A 22,930-nucleotide genomic window follows, 5' to 3' on the forward strand; every position below is an offset into this window, starting at 1 on the left:
TCGGGGGATGAGCAGCCTCCTGTCACGATCGGTTGGTTGGGAGCTCTTTTCCAGCAGCGGGAACCCGCAAGCGCTGCCGCAGACCCCCGCCCTCTGTCTTCTCGCAGAAGAACGCCGCGCAGCGCCCGGCTGAGTTTCTTGCCCCGCTCCCGGACCGAGCCCCGCGCGGGAGCCCGAGCGGCGGCGGCTGCGGGAGCGCGGCGGGAGGGGCTGCGGCGGCCGCTCCACTTCTGGCGGAGGAGCGGAGAGAAGGCGGAGAGCTGAACGGCCCTCGGAGGGAGGCATCTATCCCGTGTCACCGCCTCGCTCTGCACGGAGACTTCACGACGAGAAGTTTGATTTAAACTCGGACAGCGGTGATTTTCAGCTCCTCCCAGTACAAACAGAGCACCGTTCTGAGACCGTGCGTAACGCGCAGCGCGTTGCTTTAGGCTCGGGGCTGGGTTTGACGCGTACCGCTTCCGACAGGACGAAGCGTGTAGCCGACAGCCGAGGGAACCGCGCCGAGACACGGCCGCGCGGAGCACCTTACGAACAACCGCGGCTCCGCAGCTTCTCTCCGCGCTCCTCCAGCCCGGCCCTGCCCCGCTCTCCGCCCTCGCAGCCATGCCGCTCGACGCGCAGCTCCCGGCGGGGCCCGGCACACCGCCCGGCGCACCGCGGCCGTGCGCTGCGAGCGCCGCAGCCGGCGCGGCACTGCCGGAGCCTTGCGGGGCTGCCACGGCACTGAGCCTTGCGGGGCTGCCTGGCAATGCCGCGCCTCTCCACTCATTGCCCAGCTTTCGTCCGACCCGACAGACTGCAACGAGAGCAGTATGTCTCTCCTTCGACGCCGCGTTACCGACAAAGTTCATCTGCTCTTTTTTCAATGAATTATCCCTTTTATTTGTTTATTTCTTTGATCAACTATAAATGAAAGTTATTCGTGTATATAAAACTGAAGTTTTTTACCGTTGAAATCGAACTGTACATGTTTACTACAGGAAAAAATATCAACTCTTGTTTAACAAGACATTATACATCAATAAGCAAGAACCTTGTGGAGGGTTTGCAATCACCTGGTCTATAAAAACAAGCGGGACAAATAACAGCAATTTATATGCAAAAGTAATGATTTAATGACTATAAGCAAGACAAAGCAATAGAATTGTGCTTCTTTTGCAGACTGGAGACAATGAAATGTTTAACTACAATTTTCCCGTACAAACATGAAACAATATCCATATAGAATAAACACCCTCACAAATGTATAACTGGTGGGTGATGAACACACACGAAGTTCGACCAAAGCAAAGAACAAACTGAAAAGTGTTCCGGGCCATTCTGTTTGGTGTCAGAAAAGTTCCTTCTGCTGAACAAACCAAACCCTCAGGAGCCCCCAGGAAACGCCCCCACTGGCGGCCCTCCCCGAGGAGGCATTCTCCGCAATTTATCGAAGGAGTCAAGTACCTGTTAAGCTCTAATGAAGTTAGTACTGTACCATATCCGTATATATTAAAAGAAATTTAGATAAAATGCCTTCACCCAGCGAACTGCTGGCTCCTTAAAATTTATACCAAATAGTTTATGGCTTCTATAATGATTCCGTGTGCTTTTAAAAACACAGTCCCCACCACACCAAGTAATAAAAAGGCAATCAAGCACGTCAATTACTTTCATCTCCCTTAACTTTTTTTTTTTTTTTTTTTTGCTTTTTTTTTTTTTTTTTTTTTTTTTGCTTTTTTTTTTTTTCCTTCACTTCATCACTTCAACAACATTTGGTAAAGTAAAATAGACCACTTGGGGGAACAACAACAACAAAAAAAAAGACAAAGGCAGTCAAATGCTTTCGGGATTGGCAATCGCCTCCAGGTTATCAGAGTGGCTGTGCTTCCTCAGCGCTGCAGCTCTATGGCAGTGCGAGCAGAGCTCAACCAGGCGGCATCTGCAAGGGTCGAACCGGTTCTGAAATTTAACAACCATATCATGAGTGCATGAAACACAATATTTTCTTTATAGTATTTATAAATATATCATACAATACTGTTTCCTGTTATGTCATATACCAATATGGCATTGTACAATAAGCATAATGCCATCTGATTCTTACAAAAGCGAATCATTTAAACAAGTCAGTAAATAAAACGGTAATACCCGCTTTTAGGCATACAGATTGTAAAACTGAAGTTTACTTTTCGTTTGATCGGTTCTGTGCAGCAACAGAGAATTAAGGATGCAACATAAGAATCAAAATGGCTAATACGCAAAAATTGTTATTCACAGTGACATGGCTACATATATGCATTATTCTATGCATATCCTTTCTGTTTCGTCGAATTTCAAGATGAAAAAGCACTTGCTTTCTACAGGTTCACAAAACGGCATAATAACAATAACAATCGAAGAGAACGCGGTGGAGGAGTTAGTCTGGGTTAACCAGCTATATCCCAGGGCTTCTACCAGCTCGGTCGGGCTGAGGGCCCCGCAGCACTCAGCACACCCAGGTGTCACTTCTGTTTGCTTCCCGGTCCTTTGGAAACCATTTACATTTCAATCTCGCGTCGCAATTAACGTCCACAGCAAATGTCACCTAGTTCGCCTTTTATAGCCAAGTTCAGTGTCACTACAAAAGAAAGCAGTTTGGACGAGAGTCACGTGTATTAGCATCTATAAAGCTGTAATGGCATGAGAGATCTATAGAGAGGAGGATCGGGGCCGGGCTGTCAGCCGGACGAAGTGGCAGAGGAGCCGTTTATGGAGGATTTCCGTGCTCTGTTGGTGAAGGAGGACTGGTGGTTGCTGCCGGGGCTGCTGCTGGTGCCGTTCATGGTGCTGGAGATGTGTGGGAACTGCGGGTGGGGGGACTGGACCGGCGTGCTGGGGCTGGGCAGGCAGGAGGAGGTGGAGGGCAGCCCCCCGGCCGGGCTGCTGGCCTTGTCGCTGCCAGAGTCGCTCTCCAGCTCGCCACTGTTGCTGAGGCCTTCTCGCTGGTGGCCAATTTTCATCCGCTTGCAGGTGGGTCTCACGCGGTACTTGAGGGGCAGCGGGCCGTTCTGCAAGGCAAGAGACCCGTCAGAACCCCGGGAACCGCCCCGCCAGGCCGCTGCGTGCCACCAAGACATTACCCGTCTCCAGGTGTAGATGTAGGCAATGTCCATCAGCGTGTAGTAGTCCTTCAGGGGCTCCTCCTCGTACATCACATCGATCTGCCGGGAGGTGCAGCCCGGTGTCAGCGTGCAGCTCTGTGCTGAAGGCAGCCTCAGAGCGCTCCAAAGCACCGGGCCCAGCACAAAGGGAACTGGGAATTTTCACGTATACTAAAAAGATCAATTAATCCCCTCACACCTCGATATCTGCAGCATGGTCAAACCCTCCACGAGGTATTTTAAATAACACCCTCACTCCCACCAGCATTCTGCCAACTCCACACATACACGGCCAGAAACCCAAAGCATGTAGGATGCCAGCAGCATTAGCAGGGATGGAGCAGCAAGGTACCTGGAAAGTGTTGGGGATGTCCATCTTGCTCCGCAGGAACTTTCGTAGATGCATCACTGTCATTGCTGCCGGGCAGCGCAAGTATCTCTTGTCATTCACCTATCGGCACAACAAAGGGCACGGGTCACCAAAGCTGCACTCTTAACATCATAGGTGACATTTTAAAAATGCACATTGTTCAATTAAGAACTGCAATACAGCAATTTCTGCTCTTCTAAGGGACAACAGAACGACATGATAAATCACAGCTCCAGAAAAAAATAATTAAAAAGCCACTGATTTTACCATAGAAGACTTACATCTCACACTACATCCCTTTCAACAATGCATATGCATTACAGGCTGACTAAAATAAATAAATAAATGATTTATTTATTACAAAATCACACACACAGAAAAAATCAGATTCAACTTTAAGAGTGACACTGCCAGCATTTGCTACTTGCTGTTTCTAGGAGCTGGCAGCACGTGGGGCCGCAGGAAACCCACAGCGCTGGGAGGTGCACTCCTTTTGTCCTCGTCACAAACCAGCTATTTTTCCCAGCTACAAACCCACGAGGAACTGCTTGCGGCTGTGCCACATTTCTCTGGGGTAAAGGAAAGTTATTTACCTCCTCCTTTGATTTTTCTTTCTCTTTATTTCCTTTTCGTTCCAGTCTGCGAGGAGAAATGAAACAATTACTACAAATAACAAAGAGCTGCTATCGGTCAGGTGAGCATAAAATACTGCCACTCAGGAACTTGCCTGTTCTGGTCAAAGAACTCAATGGATAAGCTTATTATCTCGTCGTCTGTTATAATTCTTTTGTCTTCGTCAGCCACTTCTCCCCTGTCTTCATTAGAGCCATTGGCAGCTGCGCAGAAATTTCCACAATAATTTACATTTTGAAATTCAAATCAGGAAGAAGGGCAATTCTCGGTGAGGAGGAAAAGAAAAAAATCCCCATGGTGAGATTACGATTAAATCTACGGAACCGCCAAAGCAGCAAACTTTTATCATGCTGAATTTACTTCTTAAAATTCCACCCCGACAACACAGCGCTTGTGAGTTAAAAAGGAAAGAGTAGAGCACCGGGGCAACGCGCCATCGATTAGGGTCGGGAGTGAGAAGCTTTTACCATCAGCCGACGGATGAGCAGCATAGAAATCCCTTCTTCTTTTCATTTCATCTGGGGAAAAACACACGTGGGGCATCAGAACCTCCTTGCAGCTCCCGGCAGGGACGCGGGAGAGCAGTTCTGGGTTCGGGGTATTTCTTCTGCTTTTTGGTACTTACTTTTGAAAAGGCCCGGCACGAGCTTGTACACAATATCCTGGAGAGTTTTATCTGACCTGGAAAGAAGCATTGAGCACAGTGCTGAGCGCACGAAGCAGCGTTTCGATGCGAGCGGCAGCTCCTGCCGTGTAACCTCTGCCAACAGCAGGCGGGACTCCCGGCCTCGCGGGAGGCCGCCCATAAAACGCAGCTTACAGGAGCTTAAAATCAAACTAACGCAGCTCTGAGCACCGCTGTAAAACTAAAGCCGGATCTACCGCGGCAGTGCCGCCGAAAAATCATTCTGCCTAAACCTACAATTCCTCCACAGAAAACGAGGAGCGGCAGAAAGGAACGGCGCGGAGAAAACGCTTCTGGCAGCAGAAGCATGCCGAAAGGGTTCGGCTTTCGGCTGCCGGAGTTCCGGTAAGTTTGGGGGGCCGAGGTTTGGCCGTGGGAAACAGCAAGCGGCGACGGGAGCTGCGGGCGCTGTGAGGCGCGGGGACGGCACCGTGCCCGCCGCAGCCTCCCTCCGCAAAGCCCGACGCGACTCCGCTCGCACCCGGCGGAACCTTCGGCTTCCATCAATGACAAAAGTCCAAAGAGAGCGCCTGGCCGCGAGGCAGCCCGTAAATTCACGGCTCCTTTCAGATTGAAATCGCGACGCGGAGATAAGATCGCCCAACGGCGCGGCCCCGCGCGGCGCGCCCGCCCCTACCTGATGTTGAGCAGCGGCCGGGTTTTGTGCACTTGGACGTCGCAGATCGGGCAGTACTTGCTCGTCTCCAAGTACCGCACGATGCACGTCTTGCAGACTGCAAGGCAAACACGGGAGCCTTTAGCGACGGTCGGAGGTGACACCGAGCATGCATAGACAGAGAGAGGTGCGATCTCCTAAACTATGCGGCCGGGAATCGGCCATTGTCAGCAGCGCGCCGCTTAAGCTAAACAAATACTCAAATCGGCCGCGATTAACATGAAAAGGCGACGCTTAGAGCACATATATTGCGCCTTTAACAAAGACCGTAGGGCCGTCGCCAGGACGAGCCGCGGTGCCGCGGTGCCGCGGTACTCACAGGAGTGCAGGCACTCGATGATGGTCGTCGCGTCGATGAAGTACCCGCCGCACAGCACGCACATGAGGTGCGGGTTCAGCTCGGTGATTTTGATCCTGGTCGTCCGGTGCATTTTGGCGCGGGGCGAGGCGGCTCTGCAACACACACGGCCGGTGCGGGCCGCTCAGCGGGGCCGCTTCCCAGGTGCGGGGCCCGGCGGAGGGCGGCGGCGGCGGGGGGCCGAGCCGGGCCGTGCGGGGCGCAGCGCGGGGGGCGCGGAGCCGGCCGGGCGCAGCGCGTGGAGGCGCGGACGCTCTCCGCCGGGCGCCGGGCTCGGAGCCGGGGCTGCCGGCGCGGCGCGGCGCGGAGCTCAGCGGGGCCGGCCGGGCACCGGGCTGCCGGCGAGCAGCACAAAGGGGAACCAGCGCCTCCCGGTGCGGCTGCCCTGGCATTTCCGGAGAGCGGGGAGGGGAGGCGGGGGGGAGGGCGGGGGGGGGGGGACACGCACCTCGCGGCGGGGCCGGGCACCGGGCGGCGGGGCCGGGCCGCGAGGGGGTCCGGGCGGCCGCGGCTGCCGCTCGGTGCCGATCCGGATCCGCTCCGCTCTCCGAGGGGGTTGCTATAGCAACTTACACTTACACTTGGCATCCTGCCACCGCTGGGAACACGCGAGAGCCGGGCGGGGGGGCGGCCGGGGGGGTGGGCCGGGCCGAGCCGAGCCGGGCCGGGGGGTGGGACGCGGGGCCCGGGGGCTGGCGGAGGGGGGTGGAGGAGAAGAGCGGCCCGCGGGGGTCTGGGAGCCCGGCGGCGAGGGGGAGGGGACGGGAGGGAGGGGAGGGGAAGGGAAGGGCGGGCAGGGGGAGGGCGGCGGGAGCCGCCGGGGAAGGGGGGGTGGGGGGGGTTCGGCCTCGAGGGGCGCGGGGCGCGGTGCGGGGCCGAGCCGGGCCGAGGCGAGCGCGGGAGGCTCCTCCCGAGCCTCGGCCATTTCGGATCCTCGCGGGGGCCTCTCTCTCTCCACGTCGACTCGGGGCGAGGAGCTGCGCTGAGCCGCCGCTCGCCCCCGCCGCTCCCCGCCCGTTCCCGCGCCGGGCACCGCGCCCGCGGCCCCTCCGCTCCCTGCCTGCCTCCGCCGCTCCTCTCCTCTCCCCGCCGCAGCGTTCTGTCTTTCTCTCCCCCCTCTTTTGAGGCTCATCTGAACGCCTCCCGTGGCCGAAGCGGAGCGGGGCGAAGTTCCGCGGGAGCGGGTCAGAGGCTCGAAGCGCCGGGCGAAGGGATGAGGCAGAACACACGTCCCGGTTCTTATAACCCTTCTTTTGGGTCACGAAGAGGCGCACCGAGGGGGGGGGGGGGGGGGGGAGAATGCAAAGCCCAAACCGACCTTAAACTGTACCTCCGTAACAACACGCGAAGGACCATGTGACCAAACCATTCCTAAAGCTAAATCAACACCTTGTCAACACGACGCGGCGACGGGAGCGAAAAACAAATGTCATCTTCGCAGCCTGAAACCCATAAACCCTATCGGGTGCAGCGGCACCGACGTTCCATGCACACTCACTATTGAAAACGAGAGGGAACACGAACCGAAGGGGAAAACGCTCCGCGGGAACACGCCCCACCAGCCCCGGCAGCGGCACGGCAGATAGCCTTCTGCCCGCCCGAGCCCGAGCAATGCCGCCCGCCACCGGGTCCCTCCCGCCCTCGGCGCCGCCCCCCACTCGCAGTCCGCGCCCGACGCCGCTCCCCGGGCCCCGCGCGGAGCCACCGCCCCTCGGGGCGCTGCTCCCAGCACCGTGCAGCGCGAGGAGGGCACGCGCGGCGCTCCCGGGGGCTCCGCGGTTCGGCCACGCTGCCCCGGACCGGGCACGGCGCTGCCCGAGAGCAGCGCACAGCGCCAACGAGCGACCTCGGCACGGAAACTTCTGCTGCTGATGCTGCTGCTGCTCCAGGAGGAGCTCCAAACGAGCTCCCCAATACCAAACCGGAGCGAACAGGCACAGAGAAAAGCGAAGCGTCCAAAGCACCCCGGCTTAGAGCTGCCCCTACATCGGGCAGCAAAACGGGAGCCCGCCCCGCTGTGTTCCACGTGAATGGCTCTTCCAGGGTCCCTGACCCTCCGCTCCGCACTCCCAAAGAGGCACCCAGAGCTGCTGTGCCGGAGACACAACAGCGCCCTGCCGCGCTGTCCGCCCGGTTCTGGCTCTGCCCGCTCAGTGCTCACCGCTCTCAACAGCCCAGAATAACCTCAGCAGGAAGCTGAGCAAGGATTTCTCCCCATCCTTGGCGCTCTGGGACCAACTTTTCAATACACCGACGCGTTTATTTCACTCCTTCATAAATGGAGGAGGATTGAATTAACCCTGACATGCGTTTTGTCGACCCCCCCCCCCAACGCGAGGGATTCACCACCCGCAGACCGTCCGTGTCAGCACTGTGTCACCCTGCGATCCCTGCCCGACAGGACAACCACCGGCATCGGTCCCTGCCCCACGCACTGGCCCCACGCACACACGCGCACGCAGCCTCAGCCTCAGCCCTGGATTTGGGCAGCAGCGAAACACCTTTGGATTTTTCCAGCCCGTGCTGGTAGTGCTTGACGAGGTCACCCGGCAACTCCGGGCCGGGACAACACGTGAGTGTTTAACCCGACACATAGACCGGCCCGACCCAAACACAGGGAGATAACACCCGCCGGCAGCACACACTGCCCGCAACCGATTATTGAGAGGCCTTATACGGGTGATGTCAAAATGAAGAAAACCAGAAGGGTACTCCCCTGCTCAGGATCAGCGGCATTATCACAAATCCATAAAAGCAACCGACTCCCGAACTCTGCCCGATGTTCCCCGATGGAGCCCACGGACAGCCCCTGGTCGGGCCGCCCCGCTCTACCCCCGCGGTGCTTCGGGGAGCGACGGGACGGGGCTTCCCGCGGGGGCTCCGAGTCCTCGCCCTGCAGCCAGGGAACAGCCGGGACAGAGAGGAAAAGGACCCGTCCTTTAAGCAGCCGCCGTGGCCCCGCGTTAACTCCGCAGCGTGTCCCCCAGAACCGGCCCGAGGTGCTCGCTGTACGTCGGGGACGGCCGGGGCAGCGCTCGGCACGGCGCGAGGCTGCAACCCCCATCCCGGGGACGGCCCCCCGGGGCTGCTCAGAACGCTTGGGGCTCGCAGCGGTGCTCCCAGCATTTCCCGACCGGGAACGGGCACACAGCCGGCCGGGTCCCCGAGCCTCGTGGGGAGCGGAGCAGCAAGCAAAGTTTCTAAAAGCTGAAAAGCGTCTCTCCGACTTCCACAGAAACGCGCTTTTTTTTTTCCCCTTTATTTTTACCTGATTTTTCGCAAATACTGACAACGCCCCACGGCCCCTGCCCGCATGTATTTTTCGCCAGGCCACGCACCCGCACACACCTCCACAGCCGTCCGTCCGCGGCCGTCGGGGGCCCCACGCGCGGCGCTGCACCCGGCGGGGCTGCACGCGTGGTCCCCTCCGGGGCCCGAGAGAAGGAACCCTCGATCGAGCGCGGTCCCGTCCGCCCCTCCGTCCCTCTGCTCCGGGGCTCCGCACCCCGCACACCGCTCCGAAGCCCACACTTAAAACCACAATCTCAACCCAAAACTACGAAAAAAAAAAGAAAAAAAGAGAAAAAAAAGTTCGGTCCCGGCGCTGCCCCCCCCGCCGCCCCTCGCAGCGGGGTTACCCCAAACTTCGCCGTTTTCTGCACGGCCGGGAGAGAGGCGCCGGGAGCAGCCGGGGACCGCCATCTTACCGCCGCCCGCTCTGCCCCGCCGCTCGCCCAACTTAAGTTAATAACACTCGGTGCGGGGCGGCCCGCAGCCTAACAGCCCCCGCGCGGGGACCGCCGCCCCCCAACGGCCCCGTCCCTATAAAACGACCGCGCTCGGGGGCCCCTTCGCCCCCCCCGGCCGCGTTGATCGCCGAGAGCCCCGCGCTCGCTCGACCCGGGCGGCTCCGCGCTTCGCGATCGTCCCCGTTCCGTCAAAATCTGCCTTTAAACAAAGGGCGCCGGGGCCGGGCCGGCAGCGGGGGCCGCAAATACAAATATTCTCCTCGGGGGCCGTGCGCGCCCGAAGCCGCTCGGGGGCTCGGGGGGGAAGAAAGGAACTAAAATCGGGCGCCGTGGGCGCGTAACGAAAGCGGCCGCCCGGGCCGCCGCCGCCGCCGCCGTGTGTGTGTGTGCGCGCGTGCGGCGGGCGCGGGGCTGTCAGCGCCGCTCCGTACCGCGCCGAGCGGGGACGCCCCGCGCCCGCGGCCCCCCGGCGCCCCCCGCCCGCCCGGGGCCACCCCGCCGCATACGTACCCGGAAAAGGGAGCCGGCGGGCGACGATCGGGGCGGCCGAAAAAGACAATGAAAGTTAAAAGTCGTTCAGCAGAAAATGAATGTGAGCCAAGCGGCCATCTTGAAATGAACTGCAGACGCTGTCAATCGCGAGGAGCGCACCAACGCCGCCGCCGCGGCGCTCCGCTCATGCCGCCCGCGGGACCGCCGTGTCCGCGCCGCTCCGCCGACCCTCGGCGCTCCCTCGGCGCCGCGCGGGGCCGCGCCGGGCTCAGCCGGCCGGGGGCCGCCCGCTCCGGCCCATTGTCTCGCCCGCTCCCCCCCGCTCCGCCGCCCGCTCGCCGTTTTTTTTTTTTTTTTTATTATGATTATTTCATAGTTGGTGGCGGGGGGACGAGGGAGGGAGGGCGGAGGAGGGAAAAACGCGAGGCTGAAGGCACACACTGGAAACTGACACCGTCCCCAAAATGGCTCGGAGTTCGCCCGCCCCGCCAGCGTCACGTGGGGCTCCTCATTCCTTAAGGGTGGCCTGGGAATTAGCGGCGGTGCGGCCGGGGCCGGCCGCCTCCCCGTGACCCAATCCCGCACCCGGCCGCCTCCCCCCCGCCCCCCGCCCCCCTTCTCCTCCCCCGCTTCCCCCCGCCCCCCCCGCCGCCCCCTCCCCTCCCCCCGGCCCTGCACGCGCCCGCCCGCGCGCCGCCGATGCCTCCTTTTCGCCGCCGCCTCCCCGCCCCGGCCCGACCCCCGCCCGGCCCTGGCCCCGGCCCCGCTCCCCGCCCGCTCCCACCGCCCCCTCTGCCTCCTCCCTCCGCCCCCTCCTCTCGGCCCCCCCCCCCCTCCCCCGCGGCCACGCGCGTCCACCCCCCCCCCCCTTCGGGGCCCCCCACGCCGCACTTGTTGCGTGGCCCTCCCGCGCCCACGCGTGGGGCAGTGCCGCGCGGGGCCCCTCGGGGGCGGGGGGGAAGCGGCAGAGCCCCGCAGCGCCGAGCGGGGCTGCGCCGGGGCCGAGTCGCTGCCCTCCGTCGGGGCCCCTCCGCGCCTCCCCGGGGGGGCGGACCGACCCGACCCGTCCCGCGGCGCCCGCGCTCCCCCCGGCGGCAGGTGCGGGTGGGGGGCATCGCCGGGCGCGAGGGAGGGGGAAAGCCGCCGTCGGGCTCCGGGATCGGCCCAAGAGGAACACGGAGCGGCCGTCGGCGTGCGGTGCCCCGGGTGGAGGCAGGGCTCAACCGCGGCCCGCGCCGACACGGCGCCCTCGGGTGTGGGGAGCTGCGTCCAGTCGGTACGAGAAGGGAAAATCGTCTTTAATAGAAAATGCACAGCATAAAAGAGGAGGGATGCTCTGCAGACACAACGGTTGAGGCAGTATTTAACTGAAGCGTTAATTTTCAAGAAAATATAACAGGAGTGAGGAATACCGACTGCATATTCTATGCCAACAGCTTGCTTAATTCACATCTAGAAATCACTACAAAATGGTTTGGATCAAGAGATGTACATTGAGATGTGCACAGAAGGGTGTTTGCCATTGGGAATGTTCTCACGCAGTGCCCGGCTGCCCTCGGTCACAGCTGTGTTGCTCTCTCCAGGCTCTTGGCAGCGTCCTTCAGCTTCCCGACCAAATCCTGGGAGAGGGAACACCTCAGAATGAATTTCGGAAAGGTCAGCACGTGGTGCCACAGTGCCCTCTGTGCATAGCAGGATGGGATATCCTGGAGTTCACCCTTGTCCATTGGACAACACAAGCAAATCATTCCATTTCTTACACTTTTTCTGCTGTAAAATAGGGTGGTACACTGGAACTGAAGGACAATGCCTTGTAATATATATGACCTACTAACATACATTGCTGTCCTTAGCACATCAGTACAGCTGCAATGGCTGCTGCACATCGCTGCTCTGAGCACCGTAAGCACTTCTTCCACCCTGAAAATACCCTGAGTACCATTCTGCACAGGGACTACACCATGTGCCAGTCCTGCCTGGGGCAGCCATCAACCCAAACATGGGCACTGGCAAAGATGCCTCCCAGTGCCTCCAGTTCCCTCCCTTTTGCACAGGCACATAACTATAGCACAGAGCAGAGCTCAATGTTTGCTTCATCACACTGCTGGTGTGTCACCTACACACTGACACTGGCTTCAGTTCATTCCCTACTTGGGAGCATGACATGTCATTCAGCTGCTTCCTTCAGCAGCTTCTCTGAACCACTGGGACAAGGGTTTTGGGGAAGTGATGCATTCCCTCCCAAACATATGTGTGACAGCACACCCACTATCTATGCGTGTACAGAAAGCAGCACATGCCACTGAAATCAGTCACTTTATAACTTCAATTAAGACCATGACTAGAAATGTAGCACAGCAAATTCTCCCCTCCTGCCTGTTGTTTTTGGTTTGGTTGGTTGGTGGCTTTTTTTTTTTTTTTTAATAATTATTTGTGCCATCTAATTGTGACTGAAAAAGTGCTAGAGACATTGCCATCCAGAGCGGGAGCCAGGCAGAAAAACAGGGAGGGAGCAGGGGTACCTGCAGCTGCTCCATGGTGCAGCTGAAGCTGAGGTCTGGCTGTGATCCCACATCACTGTTCTGTAGGAAACAAAACCGAAGCAGGCTGCTTTACTGCAAAATGACATAAATGGCACTGAAAGGGGTGTGAGGAGCACATACCTCAGTGCTGAGGGTCAGCAGGTAGGTGGGCTGGTAGGCTCGGTGAAGCTCGTGGGTCTGTGGCAGAACAGTGCTCAGCACAGCAGGGCCAGGGCAGCGGGGGCGTCCCACAACCCTGTGCCCCTGCCCTTACCTGGATGCGGTATGCTAGGCGCCAGGACACATCTGTCACATGTGGGGGGGCCCGGCCTATGCTGGGAGAGAGACAGCAGCAGGCGGTGTGGGAAGGGCTGAGACCACACTGCCTGTCTGCGGCACGCAACGCTGCTGCAATGGGTCACAGAGACTTAAAGGGCAATACGGAAAGGAGGGGGACAAGTTTCTATAGCTGTTTTATAAAGTTTGTTAGAAATGCAACAAAAAATGGTAATTAAAAAAAAAAATAAAGCATTACTGTTGGTGTGGATGAGGGGAAGTGTGCCTGGTGCTCCCCAGGCAGTGCTGGAGCAGCCCCTACTGCGGCCCTGTGCCCACTTACCTCCCCAGCAGCTCCTCCAGTGCCTCCCGGTTTTTCTGGAGAAAAGGAAAAAAAAAGAAAGGCGAGAGCAAAATACATTTGCAAATTTGAAACGATTGCTCCAGAAGAAAGAAAACGCCGACATGTTACAGAAGGGTGCCAGACCTGGTACTCGGTGCAGAACTGCTCGATCCGCTCCCTGTCCAGCTTGCACTCCTCCAGGCACGCGCTGCAGGAGGACACATGGCCATGGGCGGCCCCCAACACACACACAGAACCCCGCCAGCCCCGGCGCCGTGCGGCGGGGTTGCCGGGGCCGTGGCGGGCGGTATCAGTACCTGAGGGCCGCTCGGTCGGCTCTCTGCCTGCCCGCCTCCAGGATGCAGGCGGCGGCGGCGGCGTGGCACTGCTTCAGCACCGCGGGGTCAACGTCGCTCAGCTCGGGGTCGGCTGCGGGAGACGCGGGGCTGCCGACACCGCCGCTCGCCCGCGGGACGGCGCTTCTGCCCCGCGCCGCACGCTCCATCCCGCGACCCGAAGCCGCGTCCCGCCCGGCTCCGCTCCTCTGATCGGGGTCGCGGGCAGCAGCGGCTCCCCCCAGCCCCGAGCCCGACCCTGGGAGAAACGCGAAGGGGAGCGGGTACGGACGCGGCGAAAGCTTCAGCGGGCGGAGGAGCGGAGCGGCCGCGGGAGGGGTCCGGCCGGTGGGGACGGCCCGGGACCGCCGGTGACGCGGTACGCGCGTGCCCGCGTGCACGCACGAGCACCTATGTGCACGCACAACCCCGTGTGCGCACCTACGTGCATACATACCCCTACGTGCATACATACCCCTACGTGCATGCCCAGACCCATGTGCAAGCACACCTTCATGTGTGCGCACATACACCTGTATGCGTGCATGTTCCTCTATGTGCACGCACTAACATCTCTAAGCATGCACACCCCGATGTGGACGCACACACGCATGCACGTGGCTCTGTATACACGCACACCCGCACGTGCACGCAGACAGCCCCATGTGCACGTACATACACCCACACGCATGCACGGACACTCACGTGCACGGACATCCCCACGCGCGCACAGACGCCGGTACGCACGGACACCCCGACTGCACGCGCACCCGCAGGCACACACGCACCCCTAACCCCGGCAGGCGGCACGCAGGCGGCCCCGCCGCCCCACACAGAGCCCCGCCGCCCGCTCCCGCTCACCCACGCCGCCGTGGGGCTGCAGCACGCCTCGGAAGGCGGCGCGGAGCAGCGCGGAGTAGGCGCGGCGGGACAGGCGCCGGGGGTCGCCCAGCAGCCGGCAGCCGCCCTGAGCGTACGCCGACAGCTCCATTGCGGCGCCGTGACCTTCGACACGCGCCCACGTGACCGCCGCCGCTGAGGCGGAGCCGTCGCGGCTGCGCCACCGGCGGGAGGAGGCGCCGCCGGGCGGGGAGCTGAGCCCGAGCGCCGAGCGCAGAGCGCTGAGCGCCGAGCCTTCTCCTGGCGGCGCCTCCTCCCGCCCGGGGCGGCGGCGGCGGGCGCGCGGTCGGGCGGCGGGCGGCGTGTTGCGGAGATCGGACGCGGCGAAGGGAGACGCCGGCCGGCCGCGGGCAAACGTGGCCAAATCCGTGCAGCGTAAATACGGTGTGCCCTTTGTGGTGTTCAAGCGCTCCCGTTCCGCACCTCGGCTGCCCCGCGGTGCGTGCTGTTTGTTACCCCTCGGCGCCGAGGCGGGGGGCAGTCCCATTTCGGACGGGGGTTCTCTGTCAGTAGGTGAAAACGTGAATCTCCAAGCTCGGCTCTCAGCCGGGCGGAGAAGAGGAAATCCCGGCGCCCGCAGGATCGGGCCCGCGGTTCCGAGGCGCGCCCCACGTGTGTCCGCCTTAGGCCTCGCGGCACCTCCAGGCGAACGGCTCCGTTCGGTGCGCGCTGCGCTGCCGCCGCGCTGTTCCGACGCTTCGGCGTACCGATGAGCGCCTCTGCGTCCGTGGACGAAGCGCCGAGCCCGGCGGACGGCGTTCCGGGGATTTGCATTTTGCCAGGAACCGGGAAGGCGCGACGGCGGCAAGGTGGGCTCGGGAGCGGCCGTCCTCCGTCCCGTGGCACCGCTGTCACATAGAGACACAACACGTAAGAAAAGACATAAAATGGAGGAGAAGAAAAACCATAAAATGGAGGAGAGGACAAAGCTCAGAGCCGTGGATTTACGAAGGTGCAGAGACCACGGCTGTGAAACAGGATCGTAATAAAAAAACGTCAGAAATGTGCACGCGTGGGGCATGGCTGCACGCCACGGAAATCTCCTCCCTCATCATCGACAGCGTGTGGAAATCTATGAATTAAAATCTAGCTTCAAAGACAAATTAATCTGTTAAGGATTCCTCACAGCACGGCACAGTCCGCGTCAGTCCTTTCAATAATTTTGTTCAGCAGATCTGTGCTTTCAGTTCCCCTGCCCCACCTCCCAGCAAGATCTCTTCTCCCCTTTCCCCCCCTCCAAAGGGAACACGATGCATTCACACAGGCTGAGCAGATTTCACCACTCGTGCACAGTGTTTGCACCTTCTAAACTCTGTTCATTATAATTGCTAAGAGGAAGGGAATGTATATCAAATAAAGAAACTCCAAAGGAAATTCATTAATGCTTGAATATTAATTAATCAGTGAAACAAACCACCCTGGTCTGTGCAGGCTGCTGTTTCCCCAGCTTGTTCTTCATTGCTCAGAAGAAAATAAAGCAGCTGTCCAAAGTGAAGGGAAATCATTTTGTGTGTCAGGAAATTCTAATTCTTAAAATTTCAGAATTGCCATAAGTGTTTCTGAAAACTCCCAGAGCTGCACCTTTTTTCCTGTATATTGGTTTTTGCAGAGTTAGAAGATGGTAACGTAAGATGGTGTTTCTAGCACTTATTTTGTACAAAATCGTTACTGACTTCAAGGAGTTTCAGCTCCAGAGCAATGGGCTGTCCCCAGAACCTTTGGTTTAGGTCAGCAGTGAGCCTACTTTATTATAATGTATGGATTCTACAAAGAAAAAAAATGTTTCAATCAGAGAAACACATTAAGTAACTATTTTCTACAGGTTGTATTTCTTGCGGGATTGATTTCTGAAGGAACAACTCAACAGTCACATTTCAGTCCCTGATAGTATCATAGCATCAAAGAAAAGGACCACACAGACCCAAAAGGCCCAGGAGAATTCCTTACATGTCTCTAGTACCAACGTGCAAGGCAGCAAAGAAGCTCCTGCTCTGAGCCAAGCCCTAGCGAAGTCCATTTCTTTGGTGCAGTCCTTGAAGGCAGCCCTCCTGCCCAGGGAAAGTGCAGTGCTTATCATAGCCTTCCAGGAAGATGTTATGCTCCCAGGTTTGTCTTGCATGTCTGAATTGCAGGCAGTGCCTTGTTTGGCTGCAGACAGGGACTGCTCAATAAAACATTCGGTGTTTGCTCACAAATAGTTCTGATTTAAGTGAGGAGTTCAGGAAATTAACTTTTTAATTAAATATGTGAAGCAGCTTAATTTATTTCGGTAAGGCAAAACCCATAGAAGCTGAATATGGTTTTGATCAGGAATTTAATATCTCTGATTTTAAGTTCAACCTGAAAAACATTTTTGCTGCTAGGTGGCATTTTTGGAATTTAAGTGACATTAATTTAGGGAAAATAAATCAAGAAGGGTTTCTCCATTTATCTTTTGATTTTCTTCTCTCTGACTTGGTGCTGCCTTCTCTTTGTCCAAACTTCAAATCTCCTATAAAAAGAGATATCTCTCTATAAAAAATATATATCTTTTTAAAGGAACTGTCAGCTTTCACATTTAAATTATAGGCTCGCTTAATTTCTACACTTTTGAGCTGTTAATGTTTCATTCCTTCTTTAAGTGCTTAGCAGCAGAGACGAGCAGAGAAGAGCTGCTTGTTCCTCACTTTGTAGCTCCCCTGATTTCTAACAGTGTGGAGAAATCTCGCCTGTTAGAAAAGTCCCTTTATGTACAGAATGCGTATCAGATTGAACTCTCAAAAATATATTTGAATTTGTATTTTATATATCAAATAGAAATGAATCACAAGGAGAATTTCTACGTTATCTAAGATCGCATCAAAAGTAAGTAATAAAATGGTGCAGTGGTTTGGATGTGTAAGCAAGCATCACCACCATGTGCTGGGCAACGCATCCTCGGGGAGAGCAGCTTTGTCCTTTTGTGCATTTTAACACATCCTAGCATCCTACTAATTAAGGGAAATTACTGCATTTGCTGAATTGTCAGTCGTTCCCTTTCTCCCACAGAGAAACAGAGCTCCACAGTTATAACACATTTGCTCCTTCGCAAGACAGAGCTCCCTGTCCCAGGCCAAATTCAAAGGTTTGCAGTCGAGGCCTACGTGAAAGGTGCTCACCTTTAGTGCCGAATGCAGAACCAAAAAGATCCCCGCTGCTTCTGCCAACCGCAGCGTGGTTCCCTGTCTGCTCCCGTGTCACAGACACGTGTAGTTTGTCATACTCACAAAAATGCTGGGAACGCTGCTGAATGTTGATATGGGTAGCCTGTCTTTGTAAGCAACATTTCTTGGCGGTGGATTTCACCCTGACGCTTTTGCTGCCTTTCAAAGGCTCTGACATAATTTACAGACACTTCAAAGTTGTGCTCCTGCTCCTGCTGCTCAGGCACACTCGGGTACGGGCGTCACGCGCTGCGCTCAAACCCTTTACATTTCACCTTATTTTTTTGGAATTTATTGAGAAATGTGTAGTCTGCCTGGTCCTCCAAACAGGAAACCAAATCCGTTTGGAATTTGTCAGTGTTTCAAGTCAGACTTTTTTGCATGTTGATGCAGTCAGCGGTGGGATCGCAGCCTTGCTGTTGGAAGCCTGTGAGGAGGATATTATGCTCTATTGTCAGGAAGCATTCACAGTCTGTCACATTAGTGCTGGAGATGTGTATAGAAGAGTAATTATTATAAGCTGACATCCAGCAAAGGAAGTAAAAACAGATAAACCTCAAAGGAAAATTAGGCTGGATGGTTCAGGTTCTGTTTGTCTCCAGATGCTTAATGTCAGGGCACGGAAACATAATTTAGCACAGCACCTAGTTGGGAAAATAATTTTGTGCTTATGTAACAAATAGAAATGTGCTTTTTCTTGTAGCTCTGCGTTTTGTTAGCTTCTCACCAAGGCAGGTCCATACAGAAATACAATCAGCGAGCAATCAGAAACCCAGTATTTAAAGAGCTGCATGCTGTAACACCTTTAATTCTGGTTATATGGTTCAGCAGTATCAAGCTGTAGAAGTATTTAAATGTAGGAACGTGATGGGCTGTTGTCATAGAAAGAAGGAGATGGAACAGATAGCACAGTGACAGCAAGCACTACATGGCATTCTTTCTCTAGAATTAATCCTGCTGTTTCATGGAAATGCTTGATTCTGATCGTAGCGCAAGGCTTGTGTGCCAAAATGATAGATGCCTCAAAAGAAGCTTTGCTAAATAAAATCCTGCAGAGCTTGGCATTCACAGTTCCCTTTTGGCAATAGCGAGGAATGGCTGAGTAATATTTAGGAAATTGAGTTATTTAAGATGGGGTTATTGCATCCAAAGGCATTAGGGCTAGATCTGCAGCTAGTGTAAATCAGCATATCTCCCTCCATATTCTGTGTATTGCTTTGTGTCAGCAGAGAATCTGGCCCATATCCATTATCTAGAGGGAATATCAACTACTACAAAGCATACTTATCTAACCAAAAGCAAACGTAGTCTGCGTAGCTCATTGATGTTTCTTGTAACACTTGTGTTAACCTTTATAATGTGATAAAAATCTGGCACAGCTATGTACGGTTACAAATCATTTGGGTTTGATAGTATCAACAATTATAAATTAGCATGTATCACTTTTAATACTGCTTCAAATTACATTGATAAAAGCTTAGCTCGATATTGATGAGAAGACAAATAATTGGGGATCTCTCTGTTGCTCTAATTAATGTTACTGAGGGCAGAATTGGGCCTCTCTGAAACAGATCTGTCTGTCAAAGCAGTATGAAGTTGTTTTTTGTTTTTTTTTTTTAATACAGTGTATTTTTTGTGTTCTCATTTGGTGAACGTAATCCCTGTCTAACATTTTACAGAGCCACAGGGTTTAGCTGCCTGGAATTTACATTCAAACAAGTAAAATCAACCCAGTATGATCTGTATGTTCAGCTCAATGCACGTGCCTGCAGAGCCTCAGATGCAAGTTTTAGTGTAAAAACCTGCCCTGCGAGAATCAGAGCAACACGACCAACTCTGCCTTCTGCTTCATTTGCTTGGCTCAGCTGATGAAAGGGGGCAGTTTACTAATTATTTACATTCTGAGCAGTAAACGCCGGGGTCAAGCTGCACCTCAATTAGCAGCAATGATGCTGCACCTCGGATCCGTCCAGCAGCCGTCACTGCCCTGTCACTGATTGGGGCACTGAACGGGTGGCATCGTGCACGTGCTGAACAGCCTGCTGGCACCAGGTTTGTTTCAGACTGTAGGGACAGTTTTGAAAGGAAATACAGTTGTAGTTTCTGCCCATTTTTAAATGGCAAACGACTTCACAGTCAATATGGGAAAATAAAGAGGAGTGCTTTGGTGATCTTAAATGTACTGTATTGTTAACACTGCTGAAAACTACTAGTGTCCATGTACTGTCTGTTTCATGCAAGATTTATCTGTTGTGAGAGAAAGCCCTGATGGTTGGTTAGTGAATTAGGTCAATAAGCAGTAGGATAGTGATAGGGGAGATTCTATTGCTCTTGGGGATTTAGGCTTCCTAGCACGACATTTAAATCAATAGGAATCATCAGCTACCCTAATCTGCCCATACCAAACAGTGTGGGGCTCAAGGTGGTGGAAAATATCAGAGGGGACCCTGAGAAACAGCAGGTTTTCCCTGGGATAATTAGTGGAATGTGCCATGTGGATGCTTAAAAACATTTTAAATCTACCTTCATTGTATGTATGATTTTATTAAAAACACAATGCATTCCTAAAAGTGGCACTGATTATGATCAACATCACATATTATTCATTTGTTCCTGGAATTATTCAACCATTTTTGCAAATGCATCAGTAATCTGTCATTGCGTGCACGAGGAGGAGGCACCAGGCAAGACATTGCCATCACAGCTCAAATAGAAGTGTTGAGATCCTGGCTCAGAACTGCTAGCAATACAATGTTCATACAGCCAAAATGATAACAGAAAGACAAAGTTAAATTTACAAAGCCCCGTACAGCCAGTGTGAAGAAATGTGAGAAGTCTGTATTTTGAAGGTAAAAATTTCTCCTCAAAAACAATTTGCATTTTTACAATATGAACCTACAATTACATAAGTGCAATAATGAGGTGCAAAGACACATTGTTCTCATCTCTCGGTCTTTCACTGATTATGCTGAATCTTGCAGTGAATGCCCACTGCCATAGCAGCACTCAGAGAGCTGAGGAAGTGTTCTTCCAAATAAACAAAAAAACCTTTGCCTTCTTAATACCAGACAAATAACATTTCACTTCTGCCAAATTGCTTTTGCCAAGTTGCTGTGATAAATCATAAATAATTGTTATATTTGATAACGGTTTTAAGCAACTTGTTACGAACATCGTAGATACCTCCATGCCTCCTCTTGCCTTGTGCTCATTATAAAACATAAGCAAACCTATTCTTTGCTCATATAGTAATATGATGTATTGTATATGTATATGTAATACATCCAAGGCTGGATGTATTAAAGGATCTTCTTAAAAAAAGACCTCTTGGGCCACCGTTTGCAGCAAATGTTAGATTCTCCCCTTGGCTGCACCAGGAGCCAGGTAGCCTCAGAGAGCTGCAGGAGCTGCAGCCAGCATTCACCGCAGCATCACCGTGCTGCCGGCCACGCAGCCTGCCTGCAGCACCTGCACGTGAGGTGTATTTCTCCGGACAGATGTTGTTGCCGTCGCACCACTTCTACAAAGTTCCACAGAGGCCAATTCAGAATTACGACAGTAAAGAGTGAGCAACAAATTTCAGAATTCGATCCATCATTTCTTGGCTGCGGAAGCCCGTGCCCATCTGTTCACATGGCAGACAGCCCACTTGCAAGCTAGCTGGACCTTTCCCCTAAGAAATTAGTGGCAGGCAAGAGCAGCTTACTGAATCTGTACAGCAATGCAAATACTTTTTATTTCTGCAGGATCTGCCTCCTTTCGCTTCCTTGTATTGCTTGATATATATGTTGTTAGCTGACTGGAGGAGAAGAGGAAACGAGGAACTTACTGGCACTGCATGCTGCCAAAGAGACAGGTTGTATTGGAACAGGTGCTTTGAAAATCTGTGAAAGCCAGCTGAAAGGTGTCAAAATGTGCATATCGTGAACCAGCAGTTCACGGATATTTTGTGTGAATTTAGTCTTGTAGAAGGAGAGTTCAGAGGGACACTCCACAGAAAAAATCTGCCTTAGGAACAGACAACCAGATTAGCAGGCATACCCTCGCCTGCTCACTCATAACGTGTGTGATGCTCACATGCGGGATGAAAGACAAAGGAAAAAAGGTTTCCTGTTGTTACACTTCTATCCTTCGTTATTTTACAATTGTCAGATGAGGAAAGATATGATAAGCTGTTCTTCAAATATGTTAAGCTGATCACCCAGCCTAAAAATAAAAGTGGGTCGATTGAAACTCCATAAGCTGTGTTTTGGTGAGAGATTAATTGCAAAGAGCAGACAGGTAAAAGAAAGAAGAGTACCAGATCCTTTTTATAGTACCAGTCAGACTAATGCCTGTGAGCCACACTTGTCCCTTGACCTTGTTAAATGTGGCCCACGTGTTGGAAGGAGAACAGGCAACTTTTCCGACACATTCCCTTCCCACATGTTTTTCCTGCAGTGAGCTACTGTAGATAGTTCTAAAACACATGGGAGTACAAGTGGCTTCCCCATGTGTATTTTAAACCTCACAGAGCTTCAGCAGTCAAAATCATGCAGGGGGAGAAAGGATCATCAAGAAAGAAAAAGAGAGAAAGCTTTTCCACTATTTGTGCTCCTGTCCTTCATGCGCTGAGGGAATGCATGGCAGAGCAACAGTAAGGAAAAAGAGAGGACAAGGGAGAGCAAGAGTAGAAAGGAAGAGAAAGAAAGAAGCAGACAGAAGCAAAGGGAAAGGAACAAAGCAGTATGGCATTGGGGGGGGGGGAAAACGAAGCAAAACAAAACAGTGGAGAAAAGGCAAGGAAGAAAGGAGAAGGCACTGCGAGGGAAGGACAGGAAGTGACAGGGAAAAATCATAGAGAAAATCATTCCACTGTCTGTAAGGGTAAAATCAAACGTGCCTGACTGTGCTTTTCATTTCAGCTTGTGAGCCTGTGTGCTTAGCTTTAACAGTGTAGGAAGAGGCATGTTTTGCACATTCCTCGGTGTCGTCCCTCCTTTCGTTTTGTCTCCCGATGCTGCATCTTTGTTCAGCTTCTGCTTTCTGTCTCCTTCTGTCTCCTGCTTCCCCCTCCCCTTTTTCTCTTCTCTGTCTCTCACAGGCAGTGAATGAGATGTAGCATATCATTGTATTATCAGGGCCATTTTTTTTTCTCAAACTTGCCTTAAAAACGGAACGCCAGTGAGTGAGTGAGCCTTTCTTTTCCGAGGAGAATTAGCTGAGACAGCCTGAAGTCATCAGCATAAACCTAAGCAAGCATTTGTGTGAGATGTGACTTTTACTCCATGCTACTCATGGGAGA

At 54.4% G+C, this 22,930-nt stretch overlaps 1 protein-coding gene across 1 annotated transcript; it reads right to left on the minus strand.

Annotated features, from left to right (window-relative positions):
- Positions 1–790: 790 nt before the first annotated feature.
- Positions 791–14,583, minus strand: BMI1 (BMI1 proto-oncogene, polycomb ring finger). Its single transcript, XM_048951439.1, has 19 exons — positions 14,426–14,583; positions 13,547–13,658; positions 13,374–13,437; positions 13,230–13,264; positions 12,885–12,945; positions 12,752–12,808; positions 12,611–12,670; positions 11,651–11,707; positions 10,980–11,384; positions 10,107–10,225; positions 5,809–5,942; positions 5,451–5,547; positions 4,754–4,809; positions 4,596–4,646; positions 4,223–4,331; positions 4,089–4,134; positions 3,478–3,576; positions 3,105–3,185; positions 791–3,032 (listed from the first exon to the last, which is right to left on the minus strand). Exons 1-19 carry the CDS (start codon positions 14,553–14,555, stop codon positions 2,703–2,705), a joined length of 2,103 nt encoding a protein of 700 aa, XP_048807396.1. The 5' UTR covers positions 14,556–14,583; the 3' UTR covers positions 791–2,702.
- Positions 14,584–22,930: the final 8,347 nt, after the last annotated feature.

The sequence above is a fragment of the Lagopus muta genome, chromosome 7, assembly GCF_023343835.1.
Source record: "Lagopus muta isolate bLagMut1 chromosome 7, bLagMut1 primary, whole genome shotgun sequence".
Classification (NCBI taxonomy): Eukaryota; Metazoa; Chordata; class Aves; order Galliformes; family Phasianidae; genus Lagopus; species Lagopus muta.